The 21827-nt window shown below is 38.8% G+C and overlaps 1 protein-coding gene across 1 annotated transcript in view; it reads left to right on the plus strand.

Moving 5' to 3' along the window:
* Positions 1–2797: 2797 nt before the first annotated feature.
* LOC139736498 (uncharacterized) overlaps positions 2798–21827 on the plus strand; it is a 34574-nt gene continuing 15544 nt past the window's right edge. Inside the window, exon 1 of the mRNA XM_071647248.1 lies at positions 2798–3435. Within this exon, the coding sequence (XP_071503349.1) occupies positions 2886–3435 (550 nt within the window). The 5' untranslated portion in view covers positions 2798–2885. The remainder of the gene's footprint in view (positions 3436–21827) is intronic.

The raw sequence follows: 21827 nt of genomic DNA on the forward strand, positions 1-21827 counted from the left end.
AAGAATTCATGTCTGTAATCTTCTGCTCATATAGCTCTTTCCAGAGTTACCTAAAATCTACTCAATGGAAAAGTTAATACAGTTCTTTTTCATCATTATTGCTGCTATCGAGCTTCTATCTTACACTTAAACAAATGAAACCCAACCGAAACAACATCTTCCAAATGCCGGATATAACATTTGACTGTCTGACAAAGGAATTCATTTGTACGTTTTGCGTAAGCTTTTCGAATAAGATTACAGTAAAAAAGACGCTCCCAAGAAATCTCTGGAAAATCGAACGATTGAAGTTTCACTGATTTGTCATGCTAGATATTATTACGCTGATACTGCTGCTATTTCAGGTAAAAGGCATGGTGCTGACGAGCCTTATTTCATTCTCCTTAGACTTACACGGATATTGCCTTCACAGATAATCCGATGAAATGTATAAGTATGCACGCGTCCATAAATATGGCCTATGTGACATGGTTGCTGTAGGCTACAAATAAACATCATAATTTATGTACACATATTATAGTATGCACTATCTATGTATGTATCTGAATTCATAAATGAGTTGAATTGATCTGAAATTGTTACTTTTGAATAATTCATCTTCATTTTTCAACCAAACATAATCACATATACAGTTCACTCTATTTTTGCATTAAACGAAATGATTGAAATGATACATTGTGAAATAAACAGAGTATATTAAACAATAGCGAAACACGATAGTGAAACATTCTGATGATTCATGAAATAAATTGAATTGTTTTACATGCGCGCCATCAAAAAAACGAGTGCGTCCTTGTGTGAGCAAGCTTCGCGGATCAATACTGCCTGCGATTCCACCGCATGGCACGCAGTGAATGTATACCTCCACTGTGTCGATCATCAGGTGATTTCAGAACCGAAGGAATATATTACATTCTATCACAAGCCCCCTTTCTTTATAGACTTATTGTCATTAAAAAAAGACTACATAAAAAATCTCAGACTTGAAAATTTTGTATTCTTGCCATGGCAATTGTATGTTGTTATCAGTTACAGTACCACTTCGCGGAATGGAGCCGTACAGGCATACGATAGTCTTCAGTTATATCACTTAATTCTTACTGTTATCGAAAACATTATATTTCAGTGACTAATTGAATGATAATGAGATGTACATCGTTGTTGTTGAGTCAGTCAGATACCACGTTTTTCTACCACTTGTCACGAGAGTAAATAACTTGTATACGTTGTCACGCAGTAAATAACTTCTTATTCGTTTATTTATTTCTACCATTTTTCCATTATTTCCATATTATTGTTTTTTCTCGTGAAATGTTTGACCATTGCCACTCCTTGTTGAAAATGAAATAAACGAAACGAAACGAAACGAAACGAGTAGACTGTGAAGAGCCACCGAAGTCACGTGACTGTAACTGATGCGGAGGCTCATCAGAAACGCATAGTGCAGCGCAGCCTGGAACAGCCTATTCAGCTTGCCCATTTCATTTGGAAATCATGTATAGGCCTAACTGATTTTATTAAGTTTGCACTATAACTTTTATCTTACGTAATATATATATATATATATATATATATATATATATATATATATATGATAGGATTGAAATGTCGTAGGTTTGCTGTGTACAGGGGCAGAGGTTACAACGACTACTATAAGGAATGAAATAATATTCGTCGTTGTGATGACAATATTCGCAGCGATAGAGACAAACTGTCGTGATTTCTTAGACGTGGATACATACACTTCCTTCCAAATTATACAAACCCGACATCAAAAAGAAAAAAAAAATACATACAAGCATTTGATAGCTCTAGCTCAAAGCAATTCACACATCCTTCCATTAAAAAAGTTTTTTTTAAATGACAGAAATGTAAGCATTGCTTTGCGACACCAAAAAACACTTCCTTTGTTTATATATGAAGATTCCTGCCAAAAACCTCACGTTTTGGAATCGCAATCTTAATCACTGTCACGCAATAAACGTAAACTCTCACTTGGTTACTAATATAACAAATCGTTTTCTTTGAGTTGCATGGCAAAGGAAAACAATTACTACTGTAATTAGCTAACTAGAAATAGATTGATGAATACATATTGAATGAAATATACTTAAAGAATGAAAAATGCCTAAAGAATGAATACGTATATATGGAATAGACATTGGTACAATTCATAGATGGAAAAACGTGTATATTCAAAATCCAAGATAACAGAAAAGGGGCGTGTCTTAATAGCGGAAACTCACTTCTCACTTGCGCGTGCGCATCTCCAATGCATTACGTATTCAAATAAGTTGCGACTTGTCTCCCAGCGATTAAGTCGCGGGACGTACGAGATACAATTATCGCTTTTTTGTAGCTGTGTCATTTGCTCGAAGTTCGATGTCATTTCTCTCTGGCACGCACACACACACACACACGCGCACATACAAGAAGACAAGGTATGCCTTGTGTGGAATTGAGCATTGCGCACTCCGTTTCCGTGTATTGACATCTCTTACTTTGGTTCTCCTCCATCTCTCTCTCTCATTTTTCTCTTTATCTCTCTCCCCCCAGTCATACTCTCCGTTTTAATCCAAACTCACTGATGTTGTGAACAAAGCTGGGTTGGTGTCTAGTGGATCACGTGGTCCATCTCACTCATAACACATTATAATATTTCTCTCTCTGACCTTAACAGCGACAGAAGTTTGCTATTCATCATACGAGGCGCATCCCTTGAGTGAGGAACGGAGAGCCTGTGTATCTGTCTATTAGTCAAACGCATCAGTGAGATAGTGCAGGGAGGAGAATCAGCCGTCAGGCAGCGGCAAAACGGAGTTACAAATCACTTGGCAGTTGCCCCCAACTCAACCAAGAAGTCAAACAAGAGGACCTCGAGACAAATGAGCTCGTATTTCCCACACCCGATGGCTGGTGCCGAATTCCACCACGGTGGTGGGTCAAATTACCCTCAGCAGTCGGTAGGGAGCTACGCTTTGACGGCCGAGGGACCCCCGCATTCCTCCCATCGGCACCAGCACTACCAGGCGGGCAACCCCGTAGCTAGCCCGCCGGCAAGCTACGCCTACCCGTACACGACGGAGGACAGTCTGCACTCGCTGCAAAACGGCTACTACACCATGGAAGGGGCAACTGGGATGGATGCTACTTCCGCCATCAACCACCACCATGCAGCATCGGTCAACTCGTCCTGCGGCTATACAGTAGACTCTTGCTACCAGACATCGCCGCCGGGTATTGGGGCACTGCCCCGAAGAAAGACCCCGACCAACACCCCTCCTATTACCCTACCGGACTGTGCTTCGAACGCCAGCCCGCCGAGTAACATTAATAACAATAACAACAACCACCATGGCACGATAAAAAGCTCGGGAAAGGGGCAAAGCAACGAACAAATTTATCCGTGGATGCGTCGGATTCATTCAACAACAGGTAGGTCAAGTGAGTCTCAATTCTATTTTCTTCCTTCCAATTAACTAATTGAACGCTGTTTCCTAAATTGCACCTACGAGATTTGGACGATCATGATACAAGGAACTACGAAAACTTTTGTCATAACAGTAAAAAGCGCAGTGCTGTCCCAGCTAGCTGTGCCATCATGCATGAACCTTTGACCCCGATTGCAGCTATTAATCAATACCATCATCTGATGGGATGCCAAGGATTACAGATAGGGGGAAAATGCCACATCAAAAAAGTTTTGGCAATTAGCTAAAGAACCACAAAGACTGAACTTGAGTTCCTATTCAATCTCTGTACACTCCTTACACTCTGGATCGGCCTATTCAAAGAGCACGCCGTGGCGTTTTCCATACGTATTGTATCTCGTGCCGCCATCCAGGCATAGCGGGCTTGTCGCATGTCGTGGGGTTGTTACTGTGTCAATATCTCGTCCATCATTTTTCTCTTTTTTTCTTCACGACGTCTGTCTATCCCCCTCTTTTTGCGGTAAATATTGGTATCTAATTCGTACTCATCGCTCTTTAACTTTGTTTCTTTCTTTCTTGTCTCTCCTTTACGTTTGCAAATCAATGAACGTCGGATGAAGAGAGGGAGGGAGGTTTGAAAAAAAAAAGTTTTGAGCGTTCTTGTCAGTAATAAAAGCAATACCGTCCTTTTTTTGGGACATCGCCGCTCCAAGCTAGCCCTCAAGCGGGTATTGTCAGCGGCAAGTTCTGCACTCAAAGGCCCCTTTATGCCTACGCTAACGAATTTTCGACTTTTTGAAAAGCTTATTATACGAGACACATTAGGGGCCGGGATCTACTCCAGGGCGGTAATATCTGGCATAATTTAGAAACGCCGCACAATGGGCGGAACAATAATTATTAAATATTGACTCTGAAACCCGCACACTACCAGACACAGACACTGTGGCACACACATACACAGTTGCACGTACTTTCAAATGATACTGTGTCTAGGTGCAATTGTAAAAAAGAGGAAAAAGAAATAACGAAACTTGGCATCAAGAAGTCCATCTTTGTAACCCAAGGGTTTAGGAGAATGGTGTAAACGTGACAGAGGGGCTGGAACGGATAGATAGATAGATAGAGATAGAAAGAGAGGGAGAGAGAGAGAGAGAGATAAAGAGGGAGAGAGAGAGATTAGATATAGAACATTCTATGAAGTTAGGAACGAAAAGTAACTAGGAGGCATGAGATAATTATGTGTAGGCCCTACTATGTAGACAATCACACAAACAGCATCTCTAAACCAATTGATTAGATTTACACGGAGCACCACAAACGACAGACTTGAGAGTAACAAAACTTATGAAACATTTGAACATTGCATTTGGTCGAAGCTCAAAAGATGGCAAATTATTCCATTTACATTGAATAAATGTAATGACTGATATATATATATACAGTATATGTTCATATTAACGTGTAAGTTGTATGCATGGTACAAGTTCTTTTGAATGAATTTTATTGTAACGAATTATAAAGTGAATATATGCGTCCGTTACTTTAAGGCAACAACTGCTGAACGTAATATTGCAGGATTTTTTTGTCCGACAGACAATGAAATGTATTTTTTAACCTTATTCTATCGATCACGATTCCCTTTATGTATATGACAGAGGAAAACATTAATTTTGAGTGGCAGTCATGTCATGTTTTAGGTAGTTAAAGGTGCAGTTACAATCTAATTGAAGGCGTATACACTTTTGTAACGATTGGATTATTTTGTCCTTTAATGATTCCCAAATATTTATGTCGAATTGTTCTATTTCTAAACTTCTCTTCTCCTTCTACCGTCGTGAAATGTGGTTATATACAGTGTAAAACGATGATGCCATTAATTAACATGAAAAGATGATCAAGAAATTAATATGAGATACTGTGCAGAGTGGGTTGATTCCTAAATCAGGTACATAAACCACTCGTAGCACATTAAGCGACTTACATTCACTTCCATTTTACGAGGACAATCTCAACTACGGTCGAACACTATATCTTTTGTATGTTTTGTTTTCTTCTACGGTGTAAAGAATGCATCCTTATTGATAAACCTAGCTATCCACTGTCAAATGATATTGAATTGCAAACGTGAGAGAAATGCCTCAATTCTTCGGGGCCCCGGGCAGCAGAGAAGCTTGTATTTTGTTGTTGGATAGACAGTCAACATTCGTGTCACACGCGTTGGTTCCTTATCTCTCACACTCGAACGAATGGAGCGCGCGAATCGAATCTCGGGCTGTTTTTCATTTTCTTTTTCCTTTTTATTTCACGAACAAATGTGTTCCATTTCCCCGTGGACGGGAATAAGATTCGTGCTTCACAAATAAATAACGGCTTGACATTTGAAGAAGAAAACCGACGCTCTTGAAAACATTTTCGAAAACACTGTATGCGAAAATGCATGGTAGGAGAAAGGCGATTCTGCATGTGTACAGTGGGAATATGGTTATCCGTGCATGCAATGCGTGTCTTGCACACTATTGTATATAGGTATGGCGTCTGGTTCATTTCATTTCTTACTGTAATAGGAACACAAGAAAGAATTATTACACCATCTGATTAATATCTTACGCCCTTTGCCGTTTAAGATATTGCTACTAATGCGTATCAGTGTAACCCGATAAGAAGAAGGCCTGGTCAGGTGCACTGTGTTGTTCACTAGGAATTTGTAGTGCTGTGGACTCTCCTGTAAACGATTATTACACCCAAACAGAGAGCTTTTGGTAACTAACCTTCAATAATACGACACGAATGTCTTTACACAAAGCGAAATTCGTTTATCTTTAACGTCGCTTAATTGCTGCTTCAGAAGTTTCACCAAGGTTTGCTGCGCTGCAGTCGCCAGCGGTACGCCGTTGCGTAGCACGCCGACAGTTCGGCGTAGACTGCTGCGGCGGGTACGATGCTGGCATGTGATGCCACGGTCCGTTGTCGCAGCGATGTCGCTTGCTCTGGAGTCACTCGTCGCGCATCAACTAAACAGCTTTGACTCATCCGAGGCAAATTAATTGTGACGCGTATGGATGGAATGGCAATTTAATGTAGACCACGCAGGGACAAATGAAACCAATTTCGTTCTCGATTCTAAAAACCTCTAAGGAACTCCTAATAGTTTTTTAGTGGGGATTGTGCTAGCACTCAGTGCTGTTGTATCCTGTCGTTTGTTTTGATTTCAAAATCACATTGATGCGAATGATTTCTTTCATTCGTGCCAAATTAAGATTGTAAACACTGCGTCAAGGCCATTTTTTGTTCAGTTTTCGAGATGTTTGTAAAGCATTTTCTTTTCATGGTTTACGTTAACCTCAACTAGAGCTGAACCGGTTATGAAAGCGTGTCTTTAGAATCACAATTCATTCATTATAATGTGACAAGTAGACCTTATACAGACAAACCAGAATGAATATAACACTTCTAGATAAAGAGAAAAAGGAGAGAAAAACAAAAACAACAACAGAGAGTGACACAGTAAATATACATTATTGCTTCTCACCAAAGGTGTTTTGGATTATTAATTTATTCATGTACTTCTTGTAGATCTTGACAGCAGTGTGGGAGATGAAAACTGGATGATTAAACGAGAGGAAACGGGCAAGTATAATAACCCACTATTAACCCACATTTTGTTGTATGGCGAGCTATCCTATCCAAGCATGCACGGCGGATGATGGGAGAGAATAGGCGAGTCAGTCCGGAGCATCGGCTAATTAAATTTGCGCGAATTACGATAGCCGTTTAGGTTATGTTCCCGGGATATTACTCCGGCTGTATCATTACCCCAGTCTCTCGGTGCTTCGCTTCGGGCGGGGATCTCGTAGATCGCGCCAGGCGCTGGAGGCGAGAGAAAGCGCATCGATGGTGACCGGCCAAAATGGATTTGTATACTGAAAAAAAAGAAGAAAAAAAAAGTGATGTTGAATTATTCGTTCATGTCACCTAGAAGTAACACTTGCGCAAATCTATGCGCAAGCACACTCTTGCGCTTTTGTTACTACCCATGCAAAGCAATAATATAACCTTGTATGGAATCATTACAGTTCTACGGGCAAGGTGTTGACTGTTTCCTTTTTTGGGTGTGTGATTTTTTTTTTTTTCATTTGTCACTGTTTTTTTTTGTGTTCTTTCTAACGACCTCCTCCTGAAGTAGTTACTACATTCATAATTGCGCTCCATTGCCTTTCTGGCTGCCGCCGCTCAATCCTGCGAAACTGGTAAATCCAGCGTGAGCCGCCAAAAGAGTGGCGCGCTCGCCCCCAATAATGGCTGTGCGCGATTAACATTTTGGACATCATTTACCGTCGGGTCGCTGAGCAGCGGGTGGATTTAGGCTGCCCAGTAGCACGTGCCGCGAGAACAATCAGAGAATTTTAACTGAAGCCACTAAGTAGGCCTACTTGTCAGAAACACAAAAACCAAGGCAAAAAAGTTAACAGTAAAATGCAAACTGCCTTTTCCACTATATCTGTTCGACAGCAAAATGATATCTATGCAGAAACTCACCGCCATAAGTTCAGGATGCTTTTTATCCCATCCAAAATCTCTTCCTTCTCAACTAAAATTACGCACACACAAACACACACAGATACAAAAGCTTTCCTTAAAAGATAGTTCGTGTTCAATTACATCAATACGTTGGTCCTTGAATGAACTTCCTCCTCTGAAAAGGGGAGGGGGTCTAGCAGTGAATACGCATCTTTCATATTATGGACGTGTCCATCTTGCTTTTAATTCACGTCAGACAATGAAGAAAAAAAAACAAACCATGGTTTGTTGTGGTTTTTTCATTTCTTATTTAATTTGAAATTCACTTGAATTCAATTTTATTCGTGCCAAAGTAAACGCGCATGCACAATTTTTTACCAGACTAGTTGGCCTATAGACAGCCGAATTTTTAAGCCTTCCACTGAAACCTAATATTACCTCTATATACCAAAAACATATGTGTGTGTGTTTTTGCTTTTTTCCGGAGTTATGAGAAAAGTTCTGAACTTCAACAAGAATCATTTCGTTGTGTGAAAAATGTTTTAAAAAGCATGGATTTCAAAAAAAAAAATAAAAGAAAAACAAATGTACTGACCATTAATGTGCCAGATGTTCCAAAAACCAAGACAGATTTTCTATCACTTCCTGGGTGCCATGTGACAAGCGAGGGAAATGAATTACAACAAAAGTTAGATAAGTAATCAATAGTACTACTCGGTTTAAGCACACGTGTAAAACGAACAACAACAACAACAAACAAAGTCTTGTATGAATTTGACTTAATATTGTTGGTAGAATCTGACTGATTCTACTTCCAAAAGACAAGCAAAAGAAAAAACAATTGCGTACTTCTTGTGATCACTATTGTAAAAACTGTTAATAATGTTTTTACTTTAAATTTATGTTTAACAAAGATTGACAATGCAGGAAGGGACAATACTTGCTGGAATCTCATAATCTGAAATGTGCATACGATAATACACTGTTGCATTTGAGGGAGTGGTCATTTCTTCTCTCGTTACTCTGTGTTGTTTTTGTTGTTGGTTGTTTGTTTGAAAAGCAATTGGCCCTCTTGATGCTTACAAAGTGCTAGGTTATGACACATCTTTATTTCCATTTTTTCCTCGATGAAAATATATTTAGATAAATAGTTAAAAACAGATGAGGATGACTAAACATTTCTGAGGTCTGCGAATATTTTGAAAAAATGTGCTTGCGTGATGATGCATTCTAAATGACACTATTTCTAAGGCTCCATTCAAATTTGCGTTGACGGTCATTAGCCAGCGTCCGGCACGCTTAAGGGGGACGGCCATGTTAATCGGACATGACGAAAAACTGATGCATATTCAAATTATAATAATAATTGATAGGACAAGGACACATGGTTTTTTGTACCTTCCTGTTTTTATGCGTGGACGCCGACTGAACCTAACTAACACCACCACGCGTTATGCCGCGGTTTTAATGCCTCCAGACAAGTGGTCCACATTGATTTTTTATATTATTGTTATCATCATTACAATGGTGAATGGTCCATTACTATAATCGTTTTGCCCGCTGTTGTTGTTTTATTGTTGTATTTATCGTACTTATTGCTATTTGTGTCACTTCACAATTATGTTTGATACTTCCCTTTTCATTGGTACTAAGTATTCTAAGTACTATAATATCTGTATTGCCATGATTATTAACGTCATGAGTAGAAAACTTAGTCGTAGTATAGTATTCTTGTCACTGTAGTCTCTTTTTATTCATGGGACATAACGATATCCGTACGTTGATGTTTGATGCTTTAATGCTTTTTAATAGTATCTGCAACATTATTTATTTGTTTAAATTCTTAACGTTATTGCTTCAATGAGTAGTCCACTTTACGCATTCCTTGACACTAATCCTCTCTCAATCATTACCATTGAAATCAAATTTAAAAGATAATTTCAATTTGATGAAAAATTCTATGATTATGTTTTTAAATTCTAGTGACAACGTAATGATCGACTTTTCTGAATCCTACATTTAAGAAACTCACCCAGTGTATTCGTTGAATGGTATCCCCACGTTTTTTTTAATTCTACTTTAAATAGCTCTCACTTTTTTTTTTTTGTTCAGAGGTATATCAATTGAAGCTTAAAATTACTTAATTGAGATAATTAGTATGTGCAAACAAAACACACAAAACTATATAATCTTAGGTATACAGAGAGAGAGAGAGAAAGAGAGAAAAGAGAGAGAGAGAGAGAGAGAGAGACTAACATAAAGAGACACGTATATTACGCAGCCAGAGAAAACGTACAAAACTGACTGACGGACAGATGAATTTTTTTATCGTGTAGGCAATGGGCCATCGGAAAGTTATTTATCCAGAAGAGTAAATTCCTTCTCGTTAACTAATGGTCATAGAAATGAGAGAGAGAGGGAGAGCGGGAGAGGGAGGGAGAGAGAGAGGAACGAACTAGCAAATGACTCATGAAAGCAATGTAATTACGAGTTGACAATGTCCAAAGCTATTGTACTCAGCTTAAGAACCGGATAGCAGACATGACAGGTCAAATCATTGGGTTTTATATTGAGATGTGATTGAAATCATTTGCTCTCTAATCGTTTATTTATACATTTCTATGATTTTCTAAATATATAAGAGGCATCAGTTTTTAATATAAAAAAATTCCATATGTGTGATCGCGGAAATCCGTGAAATTAGCAAAATGCTTTTGTATCAGATTGCTGAGCAGTGCGATACCTATAAAGAAACCAATATTTAGGGATATTTTGGATAATTCAAGATTTGTAGGTCTCTATGATGGATGCCAAAATTATCTATTCTCATTCTATTAATCGTCAAATTGTAGGTATTGCTATATCAATACGATCCACTGCGTTTTCTTGTCAACATTATTATAGCATTTTTTTGTAAACATTTTATGACGTGTTTCAAAACTACTGGTTGAATTGCAAGTCTCTGAGTCATTCTCTTGTATTTTGATTCAAAGTGGAATGTTTCAAGAGTTTGAACGACTGAACTATGCTTCCATTGAACAAAACAAAATGAACTTCCTCTGTGTGGTGGTTCTTCTATGTCTGGTAAGTAATGAGGCAATATTTCTGTTTATAAGGGACTCCTTAACCCTCTGAAGGCCACATTGATTTCCTCTCCATAGGTCTGTGTGTAAAATTTATGCACATTTGACTTTTGGCACAGAAAGGATTAACAAAGGGTCCAGTCATGTGTCCTTTTGTTATATGTTAACTATACCTCTCAGCAACCTACCCTGCTCGAGCACTTGTTGCGTACTGTTGAAAGTCGCTCGACAAAAGTTGTTGTATATATACGCTTGTCAATGTGTTGTCAAGTCGAACAATTCTCACAGAAGTCCTGGGGCATATGAACCATGGGCGACCGTTTTCAAAAAAAAAAATAAAATAAAAAGAGAGAAAATAGTATGCGGGATGTGTTATCATAATTTAGAATGAAACAAAGATGTATATGAATAGTAACAAAATTGAAATTATGTATGATATATTTTCAATGGTTCATCTATTATACAAAATTACATTTTTGATTACCGGCAAATAATATGCATAATAAAAGCACGACATTGGCATAAGCTATCGTAGGCATCCCAAGCAAACATATGTGGGAGTACAAATTTCTGACATCAATTATGTGGTGAGAAGAGATCACGAGTAAAGACACACATTCATACACACACACACACAAAAAATCAAAATCAAGACATTCAAAATCAAGACATTCCATACGCTATGCCACTCTAGAAAATTTACAGCGACAAAACCTATTAGTATGAAGGTTATTGTCATCGTTACGATAATAGTGGTAATAATAATAATAATAATAATAATAATAATAATGATATTAATAATACAGGGTACTTATAATGCGCCAAGTCCACATGACTAATGTGCTCAAGGTGCAGAAGTAAAAGTGAATCATATAAGTATTATTATTATTATTATTATTATTATTATTATTATTATTATTATCATTATTATTATTATCATTATTATTATTATCATCATCATCATCATCATCATTAATGATCTTCATCTATAATGATATTATCGTCTATATTATTATATTCATCTTCATCATTATCGTTATTACTAACATTCCGCTGAACAGTATACTGTGTCAATTGCAATACATTTGTCATGAGCAGCCATGCCTCAAGTTTAGAAGACTGAGAAGGGGGACAACCATATCCAGAGACTTTGGGAAATGGGGTCACTAGTGTTTGGCCAGTGAGAAGATCGCACCTGTCTGGCCTCAAATCAATTTTCAATGACCAGCGAACGAGATGGGGCGATCACGCCATTTGATTTATGAACGACCGAGTGATCAGGACACAATTTATAAGGGAGTCGGATTCGGAAGAAAAATCGAAAAGTTGGGGGCATGTGTTCCGACAACCTGGCCCTAATTGTTCGCGGAAACCCGCGAGGGAGCAATACGTGTAACCTTCGGTATCTTTGGACATGATACAATACTTAAACGCTATTCGCATAGCTTGACACAGGGATACTATTGCATCAGCTTGACTATTCAGTCTGAAGGATAAATCTGGATACAGCATTGCCACAAAGAAAGAACAACGAAATAGACATTTTTCTTTTTTAATGTTGTGAATTTGAAAGCATGATCTTCATGAATTTGTGTTTGTGAGTGTCCCTTTGTTTGTATAGTTTTACACTATTACTGTATTCAAGCAATCGCACTCTTTACATTTGTATCCGACAACACGTCTGAATAGGAGCATGTGGCCAGTAGTATTGGTGTTTCAGGTATGTTGTTGTTGATTTTTATGTTTATTCGTGTTTCATATTTCCATTTTATTATGGTATGAAGAGGTATCGGCTGTAGTCTCACATACCTTCTCCACATTGTGTTCACTCTGGTAGTGATGAACTTGATAATCATCAAGATACATGCACACATACATGTAACAGCACACGCACACAATAGTCTGTAAAAAAAACCTATCATCTGTTATGGATTGATATATTTTATCACCATTATCTATTTTAGCATAATCATCCGATAGGCCTATATTATATCAAAAAAATGATTTCAGTTGCGAATTACGTCAGCGTAATACAGTATACCCTCACACAACAGAAGGTGCGTCTGTTACAGCGGGAATAAAAACACAAACCGTGTATCCTTGAATTGGAGGGAATCAAAATAAAACATTGAAAATTTGAGAAAAAATGCAATGGTTTCTTACATTCACAAGTAACAAGAATGAACGAAAGAATTAAGGAATGTATATGTGTGTATGCGGTTGCATATTATGTGTGTGTGTGAGAGAGAGTGAAGGAGCGATCAGAGAATGATAGAGAAAGAGAAAAGGAGAAAAAATGAAAGGAGAGGGGTAAAAGGGATATTTTTAATCAATTTTCTTCACGGAATTGTTAGGAGGAACAGATAACAACCACCACACACCTCTTCCTGGCACTATGCTGTCTTTATTTTTACTCTACTCCCACAATTTATAGGTAAATACTCACAATGTGCTTCTGGAAGTGTTTGACCTGCCTTTATTGTGCTAAACATTTGTCAGTGAAATAATGTCTTTCAGACGCAAGGTTTCACATTATGCTGTCGTCCGGTGACTTTTGAAAAAGAAAAGAAGAGATAATAATGCAGATGCCGATTATCCGGGGTCTTCTTCCACCTGAATCAGAATGCTGTATTGTGAGCAAAACGGCTGAATTCGCGTGGCCGTTTAATTACGATTAGGGGTAGCTTTTTGCCCCCAAACTGTTAGGGTACCCTCCCCCAACGTGTTCTGTGGTTGGGCTCGTTCGATTGTAGCTAAATGCTTTTTTTTTTTCATTTACGTTGCTCACTTGCAGTCTTAACAGTCTCATGCAAAGCAGAAAAGAGGGATTTCGAAAAAGGTCAGTGACTTGGTAGTGAAAATAGAATAGCTGTATCAGGATGGGGACTAGAAAAGCATTCATTACTTTTGTTAATAAGGAAGAAGAGAGAGAGAGAGAGGGGGGGGGGGAGGGGAGGACGGGAGGGGAGGAGAGGGGGAAGAGAAACTACAATAAATATCTCAAAACATTCTATTCATCTCCGATTTCTTCAAATTTTCCACATTAACCTTAATTTCAACACAGGAATATTCTACAGCCATCAAGAAATTTTTCATAAACATTAAGGGAATATGGCCTGCATTCAGCACATTTTCATAAATGTCGTAAACCTCGTTAGAAGGTATAGCTGTAGCATGCTATTTCGTTATACACTTTTTTCCCCTTGTGATTTGATTATACTTATAAAGATGAAAATGATTCTGAATTTTACTATGGAAATCGTATGTTTAAGATAGTACAAGAATGTTCATTTGATTTAAGTTAGTTAAGAGCTTAGACTTTCCTCTTCTTTACTCGTCTTCTGATGACCACACCAAAAATAAAGAAATAAAAATGTTTGCACGTATAAATACACATATCACAATATTGCATGCAGTATACAACGAAATGCCATTTTTTTGAATAATATGGTGGGAAAACACCAGTGTTCGAACGTGATGGTGAAATGAGGTGGAAATATCAACGCCCTTATAATGAGTTGTTTTCAATGCTCTGATTAGTACGCATAACTGAATGAGGAAATGGTTTATTGTTTCCTCCGTTTTCACCATTCTTTTAGTCAAAATTGCATCTGCAGTAAACAAAGGTGGTGCGACTATTGTTTGCGTTCTGCCCGACCCAGTAACATAATTAATTTACACAATACGCAGATATCATTACGCCGCGTAAAGCGGTCTTCTGCGCCCGTAATGTTTTGTAGCTGGCGAATTCGGTGTGTTTTATACGCGTCAAGTTGTTGTGTGCAATATACACGCACAGGCGAGTTTGTGACTGTGAACGTGTTCTTCGGTTAAGTTAAGCATTGGTCGATATGAATTTTATCCACAGTTTGATAGTACAAGTCATTATTATACGTTTACATTTGATTTCAAATACATGCCATTTGTAATAACTATGAATATATATTACATTATACACATTCATTACAACTGATGTGATGCGAGAGGAACTGTTCTTTCCAAGTACGCTTGGCTACTGTATGTAATTCCACAATACTGCAGAAATAGTACACATAATACTCTCTTTTTCTCTCTTTCGTTTGTTCACTGTGGGGAATTTTTCGAAGTTATAACCATGATAACAGTGGGGTTGGGAAAGTGACAGTTTTGTCTTGTCAAAACCGAAACATTTGGAAGACAAGTTATCGGCGCCTTTGGTTTAACCAAATTCAATGCATTAAACATCACTTATCTGGCGTACTTAATCATCACACCAACATTATCATTTTCTCTGGGAACATGTATATAGGTGTACATATTCACCAAATATTTTCCCATGAAGCGCTTTCTAAGAGAGTGTGCATGTATCAGCCACTATACCGCGAGAATTATGGGCTTATGAAAATGGGCGGGAAATTTTAGGCATTTTAGACATTTTTACCTCCAGAGAGACCTATAGCTGACAAAGAAGCGCGCGAATAAGAAGTTGACGGTGAGCCATAGATTAACAAAATCCGGGTCACACTTGCTGGAAAATAAAAGTTTATCACCCCTCCTCCCTTCTTAATCACGACGATTCCCTACCCTTTAGGGTCGGGGTCCTATACCCCTTAATATGGGTCTCTCGTGTTGTATTGTCGATTGACACACCAGTGACTGGATCAAAACACATACCTGCAAATGTGCATTTTTGACGGTACCTATAACAAATCGCTCTCATACTCTCTCTATCTTTCTCTCTCTCTCTTTCTCTCTCTCTCTCTCATGTCTAAATGATTGTATGAATGTGAGCAAGAAAAGAGAAAAAAATCTCTTTTCAGTGAAGATGTAATGATTGACAGATTCACCCCTCACATTTTTCAGGCCCTCCTCCCTCCACCCCATCCTCCCTTTTTTTTTTTAAATGAGCTGAGCATGTGGCAAAAGTGATTGCTACTGCTCACTTCAACATATTTTTAGTTCATCAACAGTAATGCCAAAATTGATGTTGAAATTAATCACACACACACACACACACACACACACACACACACACACACACACACAAATAGACACACACATACACTTGTAATATCAAATGCACTGATGCATTGTAGAGGAATAATCATTTGTACTTGATACATAAGTGCATGCGTGCATACGACCTACATCGAAGCGCGTGCATTGACAGGGGATGGATAGAAGTAACGGAGCAAGAAAAGGAAGAAACGAGATTTTCATGTTCATTCATTACGTGAAGATGTCTCGAGCTAGCTGTAATCAAAAGCCAAGTTTCGGGGGCGCTGATAGCAGCCCGTACCCACCGAACACTGGCTAAACGCAGGGGGTACCAAAAAAAGAAAAGGAAAAAAAAAAAGCAAGCAAATCCTCTGAACGAACACCAACCATAGGGCATAATCAACTTTATCAAAACCTTATTTCATTCAAATTGGCCGCAGATACGGCTATAAATCAATGTCTTCGGATAATCTTTTAATGGTATCCGCGAGGTTCGCCCCTTGTGCCATCACGTCGACAAACGGTGCCGAGGCGCGCGGCGTTTCCCTTTAGTCCCACAGCTTCGAACGCGAGTGGTGTGGCTATACATATCACGCACATGAATGTATCAATAATGTATCGGTAGATAGGATAAATATCAGGGTAGAGAGGGGTTATTGCCATTTGTGTGAGTATGCGTCATGATGTGTCTTGTCATCCATTTGTTATTAGTTTTCTCTCCTAGCTTTCAGTGTGCTCCTTATCTCCTATGCTGCTCGATCGTTGATAATTATCATTGTTTAAGACAATTTTTATACACAGGAGAGCGAAACAAAATGCATTTATACCTGAAATAATAATGCATACTATTTCAAGAAGTCTCATTTATTGATGTCTAGTCCAGTGAAAGTATTACTCCATTATTGATATTAATGCGCTTTTACTACAATTAGGGACCGCGTGTATGAGGATGTGTGTGTGGGGGGGGGGGGGGAGGGAGTGGACAGGGAATAAGGTAAGGCAAAGGGTCAATGCCCGCACCCCCCCCCCCCCTCCACACAGTCCACACACAGACACACACCTTTCGTTGAGAAGAATCTCGGGGGGAACTTTCAAAAGTCATGGTTCCCTTTGTGTATCATAGTTTTTAGAGCCAAAAGTGCGTTTGTGTGTGTGTGTGTGGGGGGGGGGTACTGCGGCTCCATGCATCCCCCTCCACCATTAGGCTGCCTCTGTATTATAGGTGCATTGCTTTTATGTGCAGTTCTGAAACTGACACGGGGTGGGGGGAGGCAAGAGATTTGTTCTGTTGAAATAGTTCTGTTTTAAGGTTTTCCAAAATTTCTTTGCTGCTCTTACACAATCTGAGGTGGCTCATTAGATGTTTCCAGAAGCTAAAAACTCAAACTATAACTATGGGCTTTCTGAATTGCGTGCATTGGTCGGCATTAATGCATATTGGTGGTCTGCACTGTTTTTACATAATTTGTGAAGGTAAACAGAAGTTACATTCTATAATTTCGTAAATTTTCGTAAGTTTTGAGAGAGCAAGACTTCTGTTTACCCCACGAAAATCATCTGATATTTACGAATCCACATTTCGGGGGGGGGGGGGGGGGGGGGAGAAATAGACAATATTCGTGACAATGGACCAGCTTGAATTCCTACAAGACGTACTAAATCAATAGGATGATTGCTGTGTCGCAGAGTCATAAATATGATTTCATAGCGAATGATTCCCTTCATTGATGGCCGCTGTTCCGTGCGCCTAACTGTTATTCTTCGGATATTGATCCGGGGCCTGCCGCTGAAAGCCCGTGAGTTTCACGCTACGCCGCGCAAGAGGAGCGCCCAACCATCCGGCGTGGTATTCACCGCACAATACGGAGATTCTCCGGTGCGAGGTCAGGTGTCAAAGCCAAGCTCGAAAGAGGAAAAAGAGAGAGGGAGATTGAAACAAGAAAGACGGTGATAGAGAGACAGGGAAAGAGAGACTGAGAGAGATAGACAGAAGGAAAGAAAGAGAGGGGAGAGGAAGACTTGGAGAGAGAGAAGGAGGGAACAGGAGGGAAAGGTGAGACCTTTTAAACTAAACCGAAATGCAACGGACGACACTTAACTTTTGTAAGCCAATAACTATGTCCTACCCCTGATGGCGTCAGTGCCAAATTGAATAGCAGTTGTGCGATTATGACTTCATTTTTGTTGTCGCAAATAATGGAGCATGTTTAGCAATGATGGTAGTAGCAAAGAGCTTGCGTTTGAAGCTATTTGGTAGTAGCATCCTGATGGAATATCACTCGACTGTTATATTGTGTGGGTTTTTTTTTTTTACTAGCATCAAATCATTTGCAGGTCTTGTGGATGAAATTATGCACTTGTAAATCTCTCGTTGTCGGAGGTTTCAGGAAAGACGACCAAATGATAACAACAAAACTTTAAAGACGAGCAGCTCTGTTGTACAACTTACTTTGTGTGCAACACTTGCGTATACTATTTAATGGTCAATAATGGTAATTGCGTTATTACGCTTACTTATTGAAAATATAAATATAGGCCTACATGATATTCAAGCGACAAAGGAAAGAATCACTCAACTTTAATCTGTAACTTCGGTATTTGGTAAGCTATGATATATAGCTAATTGAGGCGTAAACGTGATTTTCCACGACACAACATAATCAATTGAATGATTATATTTAACATAGCTACATTATGATTTATGGTTCATGACTTATGAATTACGTGTATATGTTACTGGGATGAACTTCAGCCCAGGTCTATATTATCAAGAGAAAATAAAGATATAAATATATGATGCATGTGTGTATATATATATATATTCATGTTTAACTGGCTCGGAATACGTCAAACCATTCACATTTAAGGGGTACAATATCAAAAGTTAGTTACATTTCTTTTAATAATTCAGAACTAAATTTTCCCCAGAGTCAAGTTCTTCTCAGTGAAATATGTAGTTTGCCAAACACCGAGGTTAAAGATAAAAAGTTACGTAGTTGTTTCATTTGCCGCTTGAATAAAAGACAGCTCGCCTTGTCCTATCATTTGCTTATACAATGCCATCCATAGGTTCAATCGTAGTGTATGTGGGTTAAGAGAGAAGACTCATACATTACATGCAAGCACCACTGTCGGTGAATATGTAAGCATAGCATAAACAAACGCGAAGGACACTGTCTCGTACATCACGGTGTCGTGATCTTATTTGTTGCCGATCATCTCGGTACATATCAATATTTTCATGCGATTATTTGTTAAATAAATAGCGCCATAGTTTGGGAGAAATTAATCATCGGGGGTTTTTTTTCTCGGCATAATGAGATATCGATGGCTGCACATACAAACACATGTTAGTGGACCACAATTACACCGCATCGCCCGTGCCCATTAATAACCTCTCGTGCTCAGAATATAAATGCGACATCAATATTCTAATTCACACAGAGTTGGGGTCGCCTCCGCTTTCTAGTCTGGTCCCTCACCCCTCCCCTCCCCTTCCTCACCCCTTCCCCACCCCCTTCCACCACCCCCTTCCCGTTCTGGTGCTGAGTAATGGCTGTCTGATGTTTGTTTTGTTTGTTAGTCTGTCTCCCTTTGTGTTGTTCAGACTTCATCATGAAAATGATTTAGTATAAAGAGTAGCCGCACTGCAATCTCTTGATATTATTCTCACCAGAAAATTATCAAAGCGTTCTTCAAGAGTCAGCAAAGTTTTTAGAATGGCTTAATATCATGTGATATAACGTAAAATTGCATATTGCGTCACCCAGTAGACGGCGAAATTTTTGAAACGTTATGCTTCACACGATAATTATCATTACAGTTTTGTGTATTGTGCAACACAGTATAAAGGTTCAGGTGTGCTGCTTTTCGTAAAAGATTTCTAGCATCAAATTGTTAAAGCAGTTGACCATGAACGTAAATTCGCCTAAATATCAAATAAATAGCCCACAATAATGACACTAAATGTAAGCAACATTGCCAAGACCATGTTTGTGTCAGTGTTATCAGATGTAACGAGCACGGCGCTCGTAGCTCGGCGCTGGAGTCCTACTATATCGGGTAAAATGCTGGTGAGAAGTGAAGTGCATACACTTTGATTTGTCTCCCTTACAGTGTTTTTCTTGAGTAATGTTCGACAAAAAGCATAAACAACAACACTGAAAAGCGAAGGTACACATTAAAACCCTTTGGATGGTAAGGTTGCAGACCTATTATTATTGAATACAAAATTGTCATAGGAAAATACTGTGTGTATTATCCGTATGATGCTTTGAAAGTACAACAGAATGAAAATTAATGGTATGCTATAACCTGTAAGTACTTTGTAAGTACCTGTAATGTCCATCCCAATGGAGCTCCTGTTGTGACTGTAGATAGAAAGAGAAGGTATATCGAACAAGACTTTGAACTCAAAACTTAATATTTTTGTATTTTCTGTGATATTATTAAAATGTAAACAGTATGATGTGTTTGACTACCCAAGATCACACTTAGTGAAATTACAGAGAATAAGTTTGATTAACGAAATCTCAAAGTAAATATTAAATTATAGGTCTATATATTAATTGTCGCCATTTATATTCCCTTTAATCATGTTTATGATCGAGAAATCTTGTATGTAATTTATCAGGGGACACATGCAGAATACTTCATGTTAGTATGTAAAATCCATTCAGTATCTTTGCTTTATCATAATCATCAAGAGAATGTTTCTGCTACTTATAAAAGTAAATCATTTCAAGGCCAAAAGCAGTCGCACAGCACGCGGGCATATTCTTGTAAGGCAACATATGCTACCGAAATACAAACACAGGTGCATTGGACATAAAACATAAGTAAAATGTAATATGTGCGAATCGCGTTGGGTATTTCCATCGGCGACAAAGTCGTTGCCGGAGTGCTTCAACATACGTGTCCAATCATGGTCGATATTTTTTTTGATGATTACAATTGAACAACAACAGCAGCAACAACAAAGCGCTTCGACAAACTTAATATATATTCTTCTCTTATGGGGTATATAAGATCCTAACATATATTCACTCAATTCATACTTGGATTGATGAAAATAAAGAGAGGAAATGTTAGAAATTTTAAAATTCACTCTTTCTATCTTCAGCTGTCTCTCTGTCTCTCTCGAATTCCTCCTCCCTCTCTTTCTCATTGTCTTCCTGTCTTTCTCTCTCTCTCATCTCTCTCTCTCTGTCTCTCTCAGTCTGTCTTTCTCTCTTTCTGTCTGTCTCTCTCTCTCTCAATCTCTCTCTCTCAGTGTCTCACTGACTGTTTGATAATTGCTATCCGAGGCATCGGTAAACGACATCATGCATTAAGTTGCTTCGTGAAGACGAGTATTAGCGGGATGGGAAATGAAGGGGCATCTTGCAAGCAATTTCGGCGGGTTATGATTTCCGTCACACACACGCACATACGCACACACAAAAATACAAGGCACACTTAAAGATGCGTAAACACACTAGCACGCGCTCACGCACCAACGCACACACACACACACACACACACACTCACACACACGCACAGCAGCTCGGGCAGAGAGATGGAGAGAGAGAGAGAAAAAAAAAAAGAGGGAGATATGATCTGCTTATAGGAGACATATACACGTGTACTGCGTATGATATCTGTGTCGCCTAAAATACGCCAGCTAGAAATAGATATGTATCTCCTAAATGGAGGACGCGTCCTTTTCTCCACCAGGCGTAATAACAGAGCAGTTAGCAGATATTTCGCCGAAAATTGCAGAAGAGCCCTCAATTCCGTCCCGATGGTGTCTGTGCCTTTCTTTTTCACGTATATC

This window comes from Diadema antillarum, unplaced genomic scaffold (assembly GCF_040938485.1).
Source record: "Diadema antillarum isolate AM-2024a unplaced genomic scaffold, OU_Dant_1.0 seq00000649_RagTag, whole genome shotgun sequence".
In the NCBI taxonomy this organism is placed as follows: domain Eukaryota; kingdom Metazoa; phylum Echinodermata; class Echinoidea; order Diadematoida; family Diadematidae; genus Diadema; species Diadema antillarum.